Raw genomic sequence first — 15,484 nt, 5'->3', positions numbered from 1 at the left:
AACTTGGGGCTGTGGTCCTTGGGGAGAAAGAAGTAGAGGAAGGATGGGAGAAACATATTATCCACTTCCCACGAGGAAGATTTCTGTGGAGCGGTAGGAGAATTTTGGGGGAGGGGGAGTGTGGTCCCGGCAGACCACAAGCCTGACCCTGACAGAGCTCTTCGTCTCTAGTCTGCCATCTGCAAGCTGACTAAGCTGAAAAAGTTATACCTGAACTCCAACAAGGTGGATTTTGACGGCATCCCCTCCAGTATCGGCAAGCTGGCCAACCTGGAGGAGTTCATGGCAGCCAACAACAACTTGGAGCTCATTCCTGAGAGCCTGTGCAGGTAGGGGGCTGGGATAAGGGCCTGGGTGAGGAAAGTGCTTTAATCCCTCCTCCCTCCTAAAAAGCTCAGCTGAGAAACCAATCTAAATCTGTTTCTTTTTGTCCTCCTTTCCTCTAGGGGAGTGAGGGGGTGGATTGAGGCTAATGGTTTAAAAAAAAAAACAATTTCTAATGTCATTCAGCTTGTGACCTTTGCAGGGATTCTTGTTAACTTTTATTTTGAGTCACAGACCCCTTTGGCAATCCGTTTAAACCTGTGGACTGCTTCTCAGAATCAATATTTTTAAACATAGCTAGGACTCAATTGGTGCAAACAATGAACCCTGTAAAGTGATTGTGTTATGTGAATTTGCCCAGCATATTTCCATTGGGCTGGACCAGTGACCATATTTTACATAATTCTAACTTCTGACAGTGTAGATTCGAATTCATGTGACCACTCATCATCTGCACTAATCGGGACCTTGCTGTACATAAAATAACATACAAAAGGAAGCCATTTGTATTAAATAAGGATGTAAATGCGTTCCTCCTCTAAGTTCACGTGCTCCTGGAAATATTGGGAGCCCTTTGCTTTGGTCAAATCCTTGCCACTCTTCTGACCTTGGCGTTGCTATCCCAAGCTCTGATGCTTCAAACTTCATGACGAATTTGGGCAGGTGCCTCCTTTTCCGAATGGGTCAGGTATCTGATATTTCTATCTTGGTTAAAGGGTTGAACGGTTGAGGTCCAGCCTACGATGGCTATTTAGTTCCTCCTAGTAGGGGCAGTAGTAAGGAAGCAGTATGGCATAGCAGATGGAGAGCTGTTCAGAGAGCCAGGAAGACCTAGGTTCACGTCACGCTTCTTACACATACGGACTGTGTGACCCTGGTCAGGTCATTAGCCTCTCAGTGAGTGCCCCAAGGCAACTCTGCAAGACTATAAGTCACCAAGAAGGTGCCAGACTGCATTGGTAGAAGAAGTTCCCCATTCCCAATGAAATCACAGGCCTAGTCCAGTTTAATACCCCATACTAGGGAGTACTTCAGGGAGTCACCACTGCTGTTTAGTAGCCATGTGACCTGGGCAACATCTCGGAGATGTCGCTTTCTTATCTCTGCAGTGGGACTGATCATTCCCATCCCAATGGCTCACGGGGACTTTGTGAGAATCAGATCAAGCTGTATAATGTATGATGGGAACTGAGAAAACATTATATAGCTTACAAGGTGGCATCACCATGATTGTCATTAGTAAAAAAAAAAAGTTTTCTTATAATTGGAGATATCAGGGCAGAGCAGTTAGACTGCAGGCCTCAATCCTGACTTAGGTTTGCTGTGTGACGCTGGGCAAGCCTCTTAAATAGAAGTTAACCATGTAACGAAGACTCTAAGTTCTAACAAGGTGCTGACCTGTCCTCCTTGTTGGTGAAGGAGCTTCCTCAGTGGGATTTCCCTGGAGCAGGGGTTCTTAACCTTTCTGGTGTCGCGGGCCCCTCTGGCAGTTTGGTGAAGCCTTTGGACCTGTTCTCAAATTAATGTTTTTAAATGCATAAAAGAAAATTACATAGGAAGCCAATTATATTGAAATAGAGGTATCCCCCCACCCAAATTTTCTTTTAAAGTTCACTAACCCCAAGTTAACCCTTGCCCCTAGACCAGTGAAATCTCAGGTCCGTTTCCCCCCTGCTCCCACCTGCACTGATTTAATAATAGTAAATAATTCTTAAGTTTACACACTCTCATGTTTTTTTCTTCCTTTCTTAGCAGCTGGGTTCTAAACAGCAGTCGTGTCAGACTCAAATAGAAAGGAATCCCTTACAGGCTGAGTATTGATTTAGAAAACCAAAAATTAGCATTATCTATGTTGTATTGTAGTTTAACTTATTTTGTCAAACATTTCCCAACTACATTTTTAATCTGGTAGGCACCAGACTCCCAATACCTCTACTGTACAGGTTTCTTCATTAATATAAGAATCCAAACTGCGTCTGCCCTAAGCTATTCATCGTTAACTCATCATGTTCAGTCATTTTGGGATTGCATCTGACTCTTCTTGACCCCATTTGGTCATTTGACAGCTGAGGAAACTGAGGCAAACAGGATGAAGTGACTTGCCCGGGGTCACACAGCTAGTAAGTATCTGAGGCCGGATTTGAACTCAGGAAGATGAGTCCTCCTGGCTCCAGGCCTAGCACTCTATGCACTATGGCGCCACCTAGCGACCTCCATTATTAACTCACAGCCTTTTTGGGTGCTCGAACGACTCAGCGTTTTTACATCTGGTTTGGTATTTGTTTATGTTTTCAGTAGCCAGACCATCTTGCCACCAAAACAACCATATGTTAAACTAAGTTAAACCATCAAACCAATAGAGTACATTAAACTTAGACAAAAGAACAACCCATTTTTTTTTTCTCTCAAAGGTGGGATTGGGGGAGAGGTTGGGTGTGGGGAAGGGAGTGTGTCATACTGGAATAGGAGCTGCTGTCATCCTTTAGCAGATGGCCCTGACCCTCCTAGAGGCTGGTGGTTGGGCGGGTTAGGTTTCTTCTTCCCCTGCCCAAGGACTCGTTAGAGTAGGTGTTCTTAACTTTTTATGTGTTATAAAATTTATGAAATTTGACAGCTTGGTGGGTGATGCTAATTCAGATTAGATAACGAGCTCATTTGTATCCCCACCATGTAGCACAGTATCTGGCACATAGGAGGCATATAGTCAATGTTTATTGATTGAGTGATTGGTGAAGCCTGTGGGCCCCTTCTCAGCATAATGTTTTCCAGTAATTGAAGGAAATGCTGAATTCCATTTAGGTGCGGCTAGGTGGCCCAGTGGTTAGAGAGACGGGCCAGGAGTCAGGAAGACTTGAGTTTAAATCTGGCCTCAGACACCTGCTAGCCTAGTGATCCTGGGCAAGTCACCTAACCCTGTTTGCCTCAACAACAAAATGGATATTCTTTTGGACAGCTAGGTGGCACAGTGGATAGAATGCCAGGTCTAGAGTTAGGAAGATGAGTCTTCCTGAGTTCAAATCCAGCCTGACCCTCACTAGCTGTGTTACCCTGGGCAAGTCACTTCACCCTGTTTGCCTCAGTTTCCTCATCTGTCAAATGAGCTGGAGAAGGAAATGGCAAACCAGTCCAGTATCTTTGCCAAGAAAGCCCCAAATGGGGTCATGAAGAGTAGGGCATGACTGAAACATGTCTGAACAACCACAGCAAAAGATTTAATTTTTTCCTATCCGAGTTCACAAGACCTTTTAAAATCTATCCACGGACTCTTTTGGGGGTGGTTAGAATCCCTACTTTAGGGGGTGCCTCATATGACTAGTGACATCCCGGCTGACTCAGAGCCCTTGTTCTGGGGTGCTCGGGAGCCCCGAGTCTGAAGTCCTTCTTCTGAGGTCAGCGCCGCTTGGTTCCCACAGATGCGCCAAATTGAAAAAACTGATCCTGAACAAGAACCGACTAGTGACCCTGCCTGAGGCCATCCACTTCCTGACGGAGGTAGAGGTAAGTCCTGGGCATGAGCTCGGCAGGGTCAGAAGTGAGCAGAGGCCTGTGCTGGGTGTTGAGCAAAGGCCTGGTGCCTGTTCTAATGCTCGATTTGGAGTGAGAAGGTTTGGGTTTGAGTCGCAGGTCGTTTTCCTCTGACCGTGACCCTGGGCAAGCCATTTTACCCATTTTTCCCCCTAGATATTTTTTAATTTAATTTAATTTTTTAAATTTAATTTTAGATTCAAACACATAGAATAGAGAAAAGAAACAAAAACATATCCTAAACTTAAATATTGAAATTAAATACAAAGCCAGAAAGAAAAAAAAGCACGTCATGTGCATAGCAGAACATAAGAGAGGATTCAAAATATGGAAGAATAAATTTTCATTTCAAGAAAGCCTGTGTGATAAATAATACACCTTGTGTTGAGAACTGTCTGTCTTTTCTTTGCTTCCTTGTGTGTTTTCTGTTGTTCTCTGCTGGGCACTTTTTAACTTTGTTCTTTTTTTCTTTACCCATTCTTTAAAACTGTAAGTTAGAGATACATTGCCCACCTGCATCAGTGTTCTCATGGGATATCCCCCCACAGATGAAATTACAAGTCTCAATCCTCCCCCACCCCAACCCCAACCACCTTTGAAAAAATGTTCAAGACATACTTCTAAGTAGCTAGGTGGCACAGGGGATAAAGCACCGGACCTCGAGTCAGGAAGACCCGAGTTCAAATCCTGCCTCAGCCACTAGCTGTGTGACCACAAGTCACTTAACCGCTATCTGCCTCGGTTTCCTCATCTGACCTTTCGGATTGTTGTAAAGATCAAATGAGAACACTTGGTGCAAGTCCTGGTACCCAGTAAGCACTATATAAATGTTAGCTATTATATCATTAGCCTCCTTCCTTCTCCTCATCATTATTTTCCTGGAGCCATTCATCGTTGGATGGTGTTCAGCTCCACAATCAGATTTTAAGGAGCCATTCTATTGTGTCAAGTGGGTTATCTTTCCAGGAGAAGAACAGAAGAGAATGTGATAGGATCCTGGTAGGACGTACCTGTGGGTGAGGAGGTGGCCCAGCGGATAGAGTATGGGCCTGGAGCCAGGAGGACCCATCTTCCTGAGTTCACATCCCGCTTCAGACACTTACTAGCTGGGTGACCCTGGGCTAGTCACTCAACCCTGTTTGCCTCAGTTTGCCCATCTGTAAAATAAGCTTGAGAGGGAAATGGCAAACCTCTCCAGTATCTTTGCCAAGAAAACTCCAAATGGGGTCACCCCGCGTTGGACACGACTGAAAAATGGCTGGACGGCAGCAGCAGCAGCAGCAGTTCACCCGTAGACGTCTACTCATTTATGGATGCGAGTGTCTTCCAGTGTTCACATGGGTTCTGTTTGCCTTCCCTAACTTCTTTGTATTTACTGTTTCTTCTTTCTCAGCAACTCCACTAGATGCACGTGTCATAGCTTAGCCTTCCCCAGCGGCTGGGCGTCTCTCTTGTTTCTACTAGAGGAGACATATAGTGAGCCCTCAGTACTAATGGAAGTGGGTTAATGGAGTGAGCTATTGGTGGAGAGGGGAGTTTTTCTGGGAAGTCTTCCTTGGCTGCTCCTGAAATCTGAGTGCTCGTCATGGATCAGCCCATTCTGTGGATTGTTTGCATTCAGTGGGGTGGCTTGTTTGAGCTTCCTGCCCCTGCTTTGCCCCACCTCTCCCTAGGATTGGCCGGGGGGGTTATTAGGGTTAAGATCCACTCTCACGAGCAGTAATACTAAGAGTGGGGGGCGGGGAGCATCTTTCTACTGCTAAAAAGAGGCATCTGGGTGGCCCAGTGGATGGCGCCCTGGACCTGGAGTCATGAAGGCCGGGGTCTAGATCCAGCTTCATCCATTTAGGAGTTGTATGACTCTGGGCAAGTTCACTCGACCTCTGTCTGCCTTACTTTCTTCATCTGTAAAATGAGAGGAACGTGGCCTCCTTCCTAGGGCTGTTACGAGGATAAAACGTGATGATATTTGTATAATGCTTCGCGAACTTTGAAGTGCTAGCTATTCATGTTGACTTTGTTATTCTCATGTCCTCTGGCCCTACCCTCCAGGTCCTGGATGTGCGAGAGAACCCCAACTTGGTGATGCCCCCCAAGCCGGCAGACCATTCCTCTGAGTGGTACAACATTGACTTCTCACTGCAGAACCAACTGCGCCTGGCAGGCGCGTCCCCAGCTACTGTGGCCGCTGCTGGTGCAGGTGGGTCCGTGGGCCCTTCATTGGGGTGGGGTGCGGTGCACAGGGAGGGGGCAAGGACATCCCCTCTTTTCTTCCCTTCCCTCCCCAACCAAGGATGGATAGAGTGGTCAGTGAAACCCCGAATCCCAAGTCCTAATCACCAAAGATGGCTAGAGCAGTCAGTGTGACCCCAAATCCGAAGTCTGATCACCAAGGATGGCTAGAGCCGTCAGTGTAACTCTGAATCCCAAGTCTTAATGTGCTTAATCTGCCTTAGAAGAGGGATGGATTCATTAATTAGAATTTTTAAAATTCTAAGCTTTTCCCCCATATCTCCCTGCTCCATCGCACCCTCAGAAAAAAGAAAGATATTCAAAACCCTCATAACATACAAGCCTAATCAAGCAAAATAAATTCCCATATCGGTCACATCCAAAAATGTATGTGTCATTTATACATATTACATCACTTCTGTCATGAGGTTTTCAGGACACCCTGTATAGTGTGGTCTGAATTGGCCAATTTCCCTCATAGGGGGAGTTTTAGTGGGGTAGGATTTGGCTAAAGTCATATTCTTTCTTCAGTTTTTTTTCTAATTATAATTTTTTCAATCAACAAACATTTTTCCCTTGCCCCCCCCCCAAGTAAACAAAAACAATAGCCCCTGTAAGAAATTTGTATAGTCAAGCAAAACATTCTAAATTGACCACATCCAAAAATGTCTGGCTCGTTGTACATCTTAAGGCCGTCACCTCTGTCAGGAGTTAAGTATCATTCCCTTCATTCTTTTTTTTTTTAAATTTTTAACATTCATTTTTTTAAAATTTTGAGTTCCCTCCCTCCAGCCCTTCCCTGACCTATTGAGAAGGCGTACAATGTGATCTCAGTTATACATGTGAAGTCAGGCAAAATATTTCCACATTAGCCTTGTTACAAAAAACAAAATAAAAATGAAAAAAAGTATGTTTCCATCCGCACTCAGACTTCATTAGTTCTCTCTCTGGAGGGGGATAGCATTTTGTCATCATGGATCCTTTGGGATTGTCTTGGATCAGCTATCTTGGTCGGAGTAGTCTTTCACGGTTGGTCATCCTTACAATATTGTTACTGTATACAGTGTTCTCCTGGTTCTGCTCAATTCACTGTGTATCAATTCATGTAAGTCTTCCCAGGTTTTCCTGAAACTATCTTGCTTGTCATTTTTTATAGCATGATGATATTTCATCACAATCATATACCACAATGTGTTCAGCCATTCCCCAATTGTTGGGCATCCCCTCAATTTCCAATTCTTTGCCACCACAAAAGTTGCTGCTATGAATATTTTTTTACATATGGGTCCTTTCCCTTTTCTTTGATCTCTTTGGGATACAGTCCTAGTAATGGTATTGCTGAGTCAAAGGGTATGCACAGTTTTATAGTCCTGCGGGCATAGTTCCAAATTTTTCTTGGACTAGTTTACAACTCCACCAGCAGTGTATTAGTATAAACTATTTTCCCATATCCTCCAGCATTTGTCATTTTCCTTTTCTGTCATGTTAGCCAATCTGATTGGTGGGAGATCATTGCCTTCAATCTTGATTATCCTTCTCATCTGCCCTTCAGGGAGTGGTCCCAAGGATCCATTGGCTCGAAAGATGCGTCTTCGTCGGCGTAAAGATTCAGCCCAGGATGACCAAGCAAAGCAAGTGCTAAAGGGAATGTCAGAGGTGGCTCAGGAGAAGAACAAAAAATTGGAGGTAGGAAAAATCATCCCATCCCAAACTGGCCCCATTCCAGTCTTCTTTCCCTGCCCTCTAACTCACAGATTTTATAATCTGGGGGAGAAGACCCTGGGTCACCTGGGAAGTAAGGAACTTGTATTTCTGGGTATGTTGATTTGAATTTATGGCTGTCAGTAGGTTTATTACCTATTCATTTCAGTAAGCATTTATTATGTATTTATTGCCAGGCATTGTGCTGGGTACTAGAGATAGAAAGACAAAAACTGAAAGATCCCCTGGCCTCAGGGAGCATACATTCTTTTGGGGAAAACAACATCTTAACAGATGTAGTAAATACATAGTATATACAAAAGAAAAAATGCCACATGATTTCATGGGGGGAGCACTAGTGCCCAGGGAAATCAGAAGAGGTCTTTAGGATGCTTCCTGAGCTAAGCCTTGAAGAAAGCTGGGTGATAAACGTGGAAAAGGGAGTGCATCCCAGGCATGACTTGGTAGCTGGGTGGCACAGTGGATAGAGTGTTGGACTTGAAACCAGAAAGACTCATCTTCATAAGTTCAAGTCCGGCCTCAGACACTTAACTAGCCGTGTGACCCTGAGCCAGTCACTTAACCCTGTTTGCCTCAGTTCCTCATCTGTAAAATGAGCTAGAGAAGGAAATGGCAAACTGTTTCAGAATCTTTGCCAAGAAAACCCCAGATGGGGTCACGACCGAACAACAAAAATTCTAGGCATGAGACACAAGCCCATGCAAGAGCCCAGAGGTGAGGGACGGAATGTCATTCACAGGGAACAGCAGCTAAGCCAGTTTGGATGGAATGTGAGCCCAACACAGGCAGGTGTGCCTTTTATCCCAGAGGGTGGGGCGTCCGTCACTGATCCTTTCCCAGAAGCGGGGGCAGAGCTAAAGGAGTAAGTTAGGAAGAAAGAGAATGTTGTCAAGAGGTTTAGAAGAGAGTATCTAGCCTTTTAATGTAAGGGAACATAGGGCTTTGCCTAATTCCCTCGTTTTTAGGGTCAGGTTTGACCCAGTGGCTTCCACAAAAGTATGAGACCTTTCCCTAATGCGTTTCCTCCCTCCACCCCCTTCCTCCGCTAAATCTTGTCCAGGTCTGAGGCCCTGATTCAGCATCCTGTTTGGTTTGTACGCCTTAACTTCCCCATGTTCCTAGCCCAAGAAACCTCTGGATGGCTCGGCCAACCAGAAACCTTTACTGAGCATCTCTAGGCGGTGCGAAGAAGACAGGGGAGAGCAGTGCTGCCCTCTGACCCTCATAGCCCTCACATAAGGTGCAAACCGATAGCTGAATGCTATTTAGTGCTAGGCTGTGGGCTTCAAAGAGAAAGACCAGCAGGAGCCAGAGGGAGAAAACACCAGGGGTTGGAGTCATCTGGGAAGGTTTCTTGGAAGAACCGGAAGTTGAACTGGGCTCAAAAGAATGTGGATAGTTAGTGAGGAGTGGGGAAGGTTTTATTTTTATTATTTTTAAAAACTTTTTTTCAATATGCCAGCATTTATTTTCTCTCTATTCCCTCTTCCCTTTCTCCAAACCCTTGTTATAACTGTAAAGTCAAGCAAACAGATCTGGGGAAGGTTTTAGGACCAGGCTAACAGGTATCCTTGTGTGCTCAGAGGACTGTAGTTAAATTCATCTTTGATTCAGAGAATAACCAGACTATGTTTTGTGGAAAACTGGATGACAAGTTGGGGATATTGTAAGGGATGTTCTCATTTAGGTGTGGGTTAGCCTGGCAGTATTGATTGATTTAGAGCCGCAAGAGAGCCCCAAGGTCTTTCAGTCTGTCCCTTTCTTTTTTCACGGGAGGAAACTGAGGCCCAGAGAGGTTAAGTGTCCAAGGTCACACGGCAGCTCTGGGATTTGAACCCAGACCTGGACCTGAGATTTGATCCTCCAAATGCAGTTCTCTTTCTGCTGTCCTCTGATGTCTCTCCAACTAGATTTCTGTGAAGCATCTTCCTCTTTAACAAAGGAAGACTAACCTAGGCTTTTCCCGGGGGAGGAGAGAGACACGCCATGTGCCTTCCCTCTGAGATTACTCCCCATTCTCCCTGCACATCATTATTTGCACGTCATCTCCTCCATTAGAATGCAAGCTTCCTGAGGATAGGAACCACGTTTTTGCCTTTCTTTGTATCCTGGCACTTAGCACATGGTAAGGTCTTTTTTTTTTTTGGAGGGGGAAGGCAAGGCAATTGGGGTTAAGTGACTCGCCCAAGGGTACACAGCTAGTAACTGTGTCAAGGGTCTGAGGCTGGATTTGAACTCAGGTCCTCCTGACTCCAGGGCTGGTGCTCTATTCACTGTGCCACCTAGCTGCCTCGTAAGGTCTTAATAAGTGCTTGTTGACTGACTGATGAGTAAGATTCGATAAGAAGTCTAGGCTGACTGGAGGGAAAAGGGGGAGAGAGGAGAAGGGTTTAGGAGTACATCCCTGGACTTCACTGTCTCTTAACTTTTACCCGGGGGGCCCCGAAGCCCAGCCCTGGCCCACATATTTCAGCAGGTGGAGGTCTTTCCCTAACTTTCTCCCCTCCTCTCAATCCTTAGGAGAACGCGGACATGAAGATGTCAGACACCAAAGCCAAACGCTGGGATCAGGGCTTAGAGAAGCCACCTCTGGACTACTCGGAGTTCTTCACGGAAGATGTGGGCCAGTTGCCGGGCCTCACCATCTGGCAGATCGAGAACTTTGTGCCCACCATGGTGGATGAGGCTTTGCATGGCCGGTTCTACGAGGCCGACTGCTACATTGTGTTAAAGGTTAGTGCGGTCTGTAGGGTTGGCACTTGGAGGTCTGGCAGGGGTAGAGAAAAGGTGGGAAATAGGGAGGGCCTTGAGGCAGGAGGGGAGAGGGAGCTGGAGGTACTCCAGGGGAAGAGAATTTTAAAGCAGCCGTGGGGAAGGGGCTGGGAGAGGGTGATGGCCGGCCGTTCTGGAGATGAGCTGGGGAATCACCCTGGAGGTGGGAGGAGGGGTCTACCTGGGGAAAGAAGAATCAGCTTGCAAGAAGAGCCCCTCCTGTGCTCTCAAGGAGCACCGAGTCCTAGGAGACCCGAACCCTGCTTTTGTTAAGCACCTGGGCTGATGGGGAGGATAGAGAAGAAGACACATGTACCTAGTCTCCTAGGATGGTTCATTAAGGCATTCTACTTGAGGGTAGGGTGCAGAGGGGAAGGGGGGGAGGAGAAGAAGATGCACATGAATAGGTGTGGAGCCCACTGTGACTGACGGTCTACCCCCATCCCTGTCCCTTCCCTAGACCTACCTGGATGAGAGTGGCTCCTTGAACTGGGAGATCTACTATTGGATCGGTGGGGAATCCACCTTGGACAAGAAAGCCTGTTCCGCCATCCATGCGGTCAACCTTCGGAACTACTTGGGTGCTCAGTGCCGAACCATCCGGGAGGAGATGGGGGACGAGAGTGAGGAGTTCCTCCAGGCACGTCTTGGCCCGGGGAGGAGAAATATTCTTTTGGGTTTTTTGTGGAGTGGGGAAGACAAGGCAGTTGTGGTTAAGTGACTTGCCTAAGGTCACCCAGCTAGTGAGTGCCAAGCCCCTGAAGCTGGATTTGAACTCAGGTCCTCCTGACTCCAGTGCCGGTGCTCTATTCACTGCCCCAGAGGAGAAATATTCTTATTCAACTGCCAGGGCACTTCCCTCTCTCCTTCCCCACCTCCATCACTATCTCTAAGCCCATCTCTGCTAAGTCCATACATTAAAACATATTCATGTTGCGGTATACACACTTGGCCCTAGTTCATGAAACACTCGTTTGTGAGTATGCCCGTGTGTGTATATACACTCACACCCACACACTTGTATTCATCATGTCCCCAACTGTCACACGCACAAATGTATGTATGCATACAGACTCTTGCTCATCGTGTCCCTGACTCTTCCTCTTCTGGCTCCTGGTTCATGAAATAGTCATTCACATATACACACATGCACACGCACACACTCACCCATCGACCCACCCCGCCTTATCCATCATGTCCCTGGCCCTCTCCCTCCTACCTCTGCTAGGATACAGTTCCCAAGAGTGGGCCTCAGCCCTTTCCACATCTGACATCTGACACCCCTTTCTACAGGTGTTTGACCATGAAATCTCGTACATTGAGGGGGGCACAGCCAGTGGCTTCTACACCGTCGAAGACACACACTATGTCACCAGGTGAGGGCGAGGTGGAGGTGGCTCTGGTGGGTTTGCCGGGTGGGGGGTTTAACCTCGTGCTGTCCTAGCTGAGTTTTCTCCCGCCGTTGAGTCCTGCAGACTGTACCGAGTCTTTGGGAAGAAGAACATCAAACTGGAGCCCGTGCCCCTGAAGGCTGCCTCCCTGGATCCTCGGTGAGTCCTCAGCCGAGTTCCCCGTGGCCACTGATGGAGCTGGCCCCCGGTGCTAGAGGAAGGAGACCCCAGAGATGGAGCCCTTAAACCAGACTTAGTGCCCAAACACTGGGCTTCCCTTCCCAGTGCGTTTCACCTGGGCCAGGGGTGGGTAGAGGGAAATGGGGGTTGATGGGTGATCTTCTGAAGCTCCCATCTCTGTTCTTTCCAGGTTTGTCTTCCTCCTGGACCATGGACTGGACATCTACATTTGGAGAGGGGCCCAAGCCACCCTGAATGGTACTACCAAAGCCAGGTACGGTAGCCACCCCTGGCCCCCACCCACATCCCCATTAGAAGCAGGGCTGGGGTGCTGGTCATGCCCATGCCAGCCTCACCTTGTACTTGGCTTTTCATCCACTCTATACTTCTCTACTTTACCTGGCCCCTGTTGGCCAGCACCCAGGACTGTTCTCTGAGCTCGTCTGGATGCCTTCCTTTTTTTCCTTCTGTCGCCATAAGACAGAGGTTGGGTTTTTCCTTAAAAGAGTTTTATTAACATTTAAGTTAGAGGTTCTTAAGCTGGAAGCCCTGGATAGATTTTAGGGAATCTATGACCTTGGAACTTTTAATTTTTTGGCAACTTTATTATTAGTATTCAGTCATTCATTCAGTTGTGTCTGACTCTTCATGACCCCATGGACTGTACTGTCTGTGGGGTTTTATTGGCAAAGATATTAGAGTGGTTTGCCACATTTCCTTCTTCAGTGGATTAAGGCAAGCAGAGGTTAAGTGATTTGTCCAGGGTCACATGGCCGGTAAGTGTCTGAGACCAAATTTGAACTCAGGTCTTCTGACTCCAGGCCTAATGTCCACTGAGCCACCTAGCTGCCTCCATTTGGATTAACTGCATTTCAGTAAAATTGTTTCCGTCATATGCTTCCTATGGATTTTATCTTACATGCATTTACAAAACATTCTTTTGAGAAGGGGTCCATAGGCTTCACCAGACTGAGAAAGGGATTCTTGACAAAAATAAAGGTTAAGAACCCCGGATTTAAGGGAGAGGGTCAGTATGACCTAGTGGACAGAGAGCCAGCCTCAGAGTTGAGGAGACCTAGATTCAAACTCCTCCTCTGACACATCCTGGCTGTGTGACCCTGGGGCAAGTTGCTCCATCTCAGTGCCTCCGACACCTCTCTAAGATGATAAATCATACGGCAGTCAGGTGATGGCCTGCGTTGGGAGAGGGAGCTTCTTCACTAGGAATTTTAGGGAAACTAAAAACACCAGTGCAATCACAGATCTTGTCAATCCCTTATGGTGAAGGAAAGAAGACAGAGGCAGGCATACTATACAAAAACATGGAGCACAGAGTTTTCAAATGACAGAACTTGGGAATCTTATTCTGAAGTATCCGTAATCTGGTAGAGGCAGCTGGGTAATACAGTGGACAGAGCGCCAGGCCTGGAGTCAGGAGGACTCGAGTTCAGATGTGGCCTCAGAGGCTTACTAGCTGTGTGACCCTGGGCAAGTCACTTAACCCTGTTTGCCTCAGTTTCTTCATCTGTAAAATGAGCTGGAGAAGGAAATGGCAAACCACTCTAGTGTCTTTACCAAGAAAACTCTAAATGGAGTCATGAAGAGTCGGATGCCACTGAACGCCAACAGCCCACCCTCTCTGAGCCTTTTCTTCTCCAAGGTAGGTTTTCTAAGCCTCTGAAAAGTTCTCTCCTCCTCCTGACCCATTAGGTTATTTGCAGAGAAGATCAACAAGAATGAACGAAAGGGGAAAGCAGAGATCACGCTGCTGTCACAGGGCCAGGAAGTCCCCGAGTTTTGGGAGGTGCTGGGTGGGGAGCCCCATGAGATTACAAAGCACGTCCCCGACGACTTCCGTCCTGCTCGGCCCAAGCTCTACAAGGTAAGGCCCTGGGGCTCAGGCACTTTACAAGAACCTGGCCTAACTCTTGTCCATTGCCAGGGCTGTGCTGACCGTGAGTGTGAGGATCCCTGCCCTCAGGGAGTTTGCAGTCTGTTTAGGAGGCTGGAGAGATACCCCCCCCCAAAAAAAAAACAAAAAACTACTGTGGAGTATGATCAGACAGTGTGAGTCTAGGGCACAGCTGCGGAGTAAATGAGGGCAGAGAAGGGAGAGATCCCTGTGGCCTGGGGTTGATCAAGGAGGTGGACTTGAGCTGACTAGGATTTGGGAAATGTTTGGGGGAGGGCGTATTCCAAGAGGGTGCGAACGATGTAGACACATATCTAGGGGCAGGGACTTGAGCAGCTGTGTAAGGTCGGTTGGTTGGAGTATAGGAGGTGTGTAGAAAAGTGGGAATTCAGGCTGTGAAGGGCCTAGACGTTCCATCCCAGAGTTCTCTTCCTGTGCACTTTGGTACCCAAGGACACGATGAAGTCTGTGCTTCTCTGGCATCATGTATAGGATGGATGTGAGGGGGGGAGGTGGGAGGTGGGCTGTGAAGGCCAGGGCTCTGTACTGAGGGCCTTGTCTTCATTCCCCCTTGGATGGCTCAGAGGAATTGTGGGAAGGAAGAATGGAAAGCCTTGGTGACTGCATGGGCGTGTGGGAAGGGCAGAGGCAGAAGACCTCGGTTCATTCTGACCCTCCCGTCCTCCACCTTTGGCTTAGGTGGGCCTGGGATTGGGTTACCTGGAGCTGCCCCAAATCAACTACAAGCTGTCAGTGGAGCACAAGAAGCGGCCGAAGGTGGAGCTGATGCCCGAGATGAGGCTGGTACGTCTGGCGTCTGAGCCCAGGGGAGATCTCCATGCTCTCCAAGTCCGGCGTAGGGCCATGGGACAGAGAGGCCTAGAGTTCTCTGGCAGTAACAGGGATATCAGCTGAGTTCACAAAGTCCTGGGTCTGGGAACTGGGAATCTGGGCCCTGACGCGTGTTTGGGTGGGAGGAGCTTCGTCCACATAGCCACCGGTGAGGACTGGGGTGTCGGTGTCTGGAGTGAGGGGGTCTGCTGGGACAGGACTCATGAGGTCTCACCCACCCCTCTCCCCGGGTTTGACAATCCAGCTGCAAAGCCTTCTGGATACCAAGTCGGTGTACATCCTGGACTGCTGGTCTGATGTGTTCATCTGGGTTGGCCGCAAGTCCCCACGCCTCGTCCGGGCTGCCGCCCTGAAACTGGGTCAGGAGCTCTGCAGCATGCTGCACCGCCCCCGGCACGCCATGGTCAGCCGCAACCTCGAGGGCACAGAGTGTCAGGTGGGTGGGCTTCCATCTCTCTCTCCCCGGACTTGTTTGCTTGCACTGATCCACTTGGCCCAGGGGATGGTTGTTAGCCCTCATCATAGAAGCCCGCCAGGGCATAGTGGGAAGGAAGACGACCAGGGAGTTGGAGGA

General features: G+C 47.8%; 1 protein-coding gene across 1 annotated transcript in view; it reads left to right on the top strand.

Annotated features, from left to right (window-relative positions):
• The window catches only part of FLII (FLII actin remodeling protein), a 43,219-nt gene that overhangs the window by 20,466 nt on the left and 7,269 nt on the right, over positions 1-15,484 (top strand). The window contains exons 9-20 of the mRNA XM_036739836.1: positions 172-329; positions 3,738-3,822; positions 5,902-6,049; positions 7,634-7,767; positions 10,324-10,536; positions 11,036-11,215; positions 11,869-11,951; positions 12,051-12,125; positions 12,337-12,420; positions 13,857-14,028; positions 14,758-14,862; positions 15,155-15,346. Of these exons, the coding sequence (XP_036595731.1) occupies positions 172-329; positions 3,738-3,822; positions 5,902-6,049; positions 7,634-7,767; positions 10,324-10,536; positions 11,036-11,215; positions 11,869-11,951; positions 12,051-12,125; positions 12,337-12,420; positions 13,857-14,028; positions 14,758-14,862; positions 15,155-15,346 (1,629 nt within the window). The remainder of the gene's footprint in view (positions 1-171; positions 330-3,737; positions 3,823-5,901; positions 6,050-7,633; positions 7,768-10,323; positions 10,537-11,035; positions 11,216-11,868; positions 11,952-12,050; positions 12,126-12,336; positions 12,421-13,856; positions 14,029-14,757; positions 14,863-15,154; positions 15,347-15,484) is intronic.

The sequence above is a fragment of the Trichosurus vulpecula genome, chromosome 1 (genome assembly GCF_011100635.1).
Source record: "Trichosurus vulpecula isolate mTriVul1 chromosome 1, mTriVul1.pri, whole genome shotgun sequence".
NCBI classification, from domain to species: domain Eukaryota; kingdom Metazoa; phylum Chordata; class Mammalia; order Diprotodontia; family Phalangeridae; genus Trichosurus; species Trichosurus vulpecula.
The sequence above is the reverse complement of the archived record's forward strand: the minus strand, read 5'-3'. Positions and strand labels throughout refer to the sequence as shown.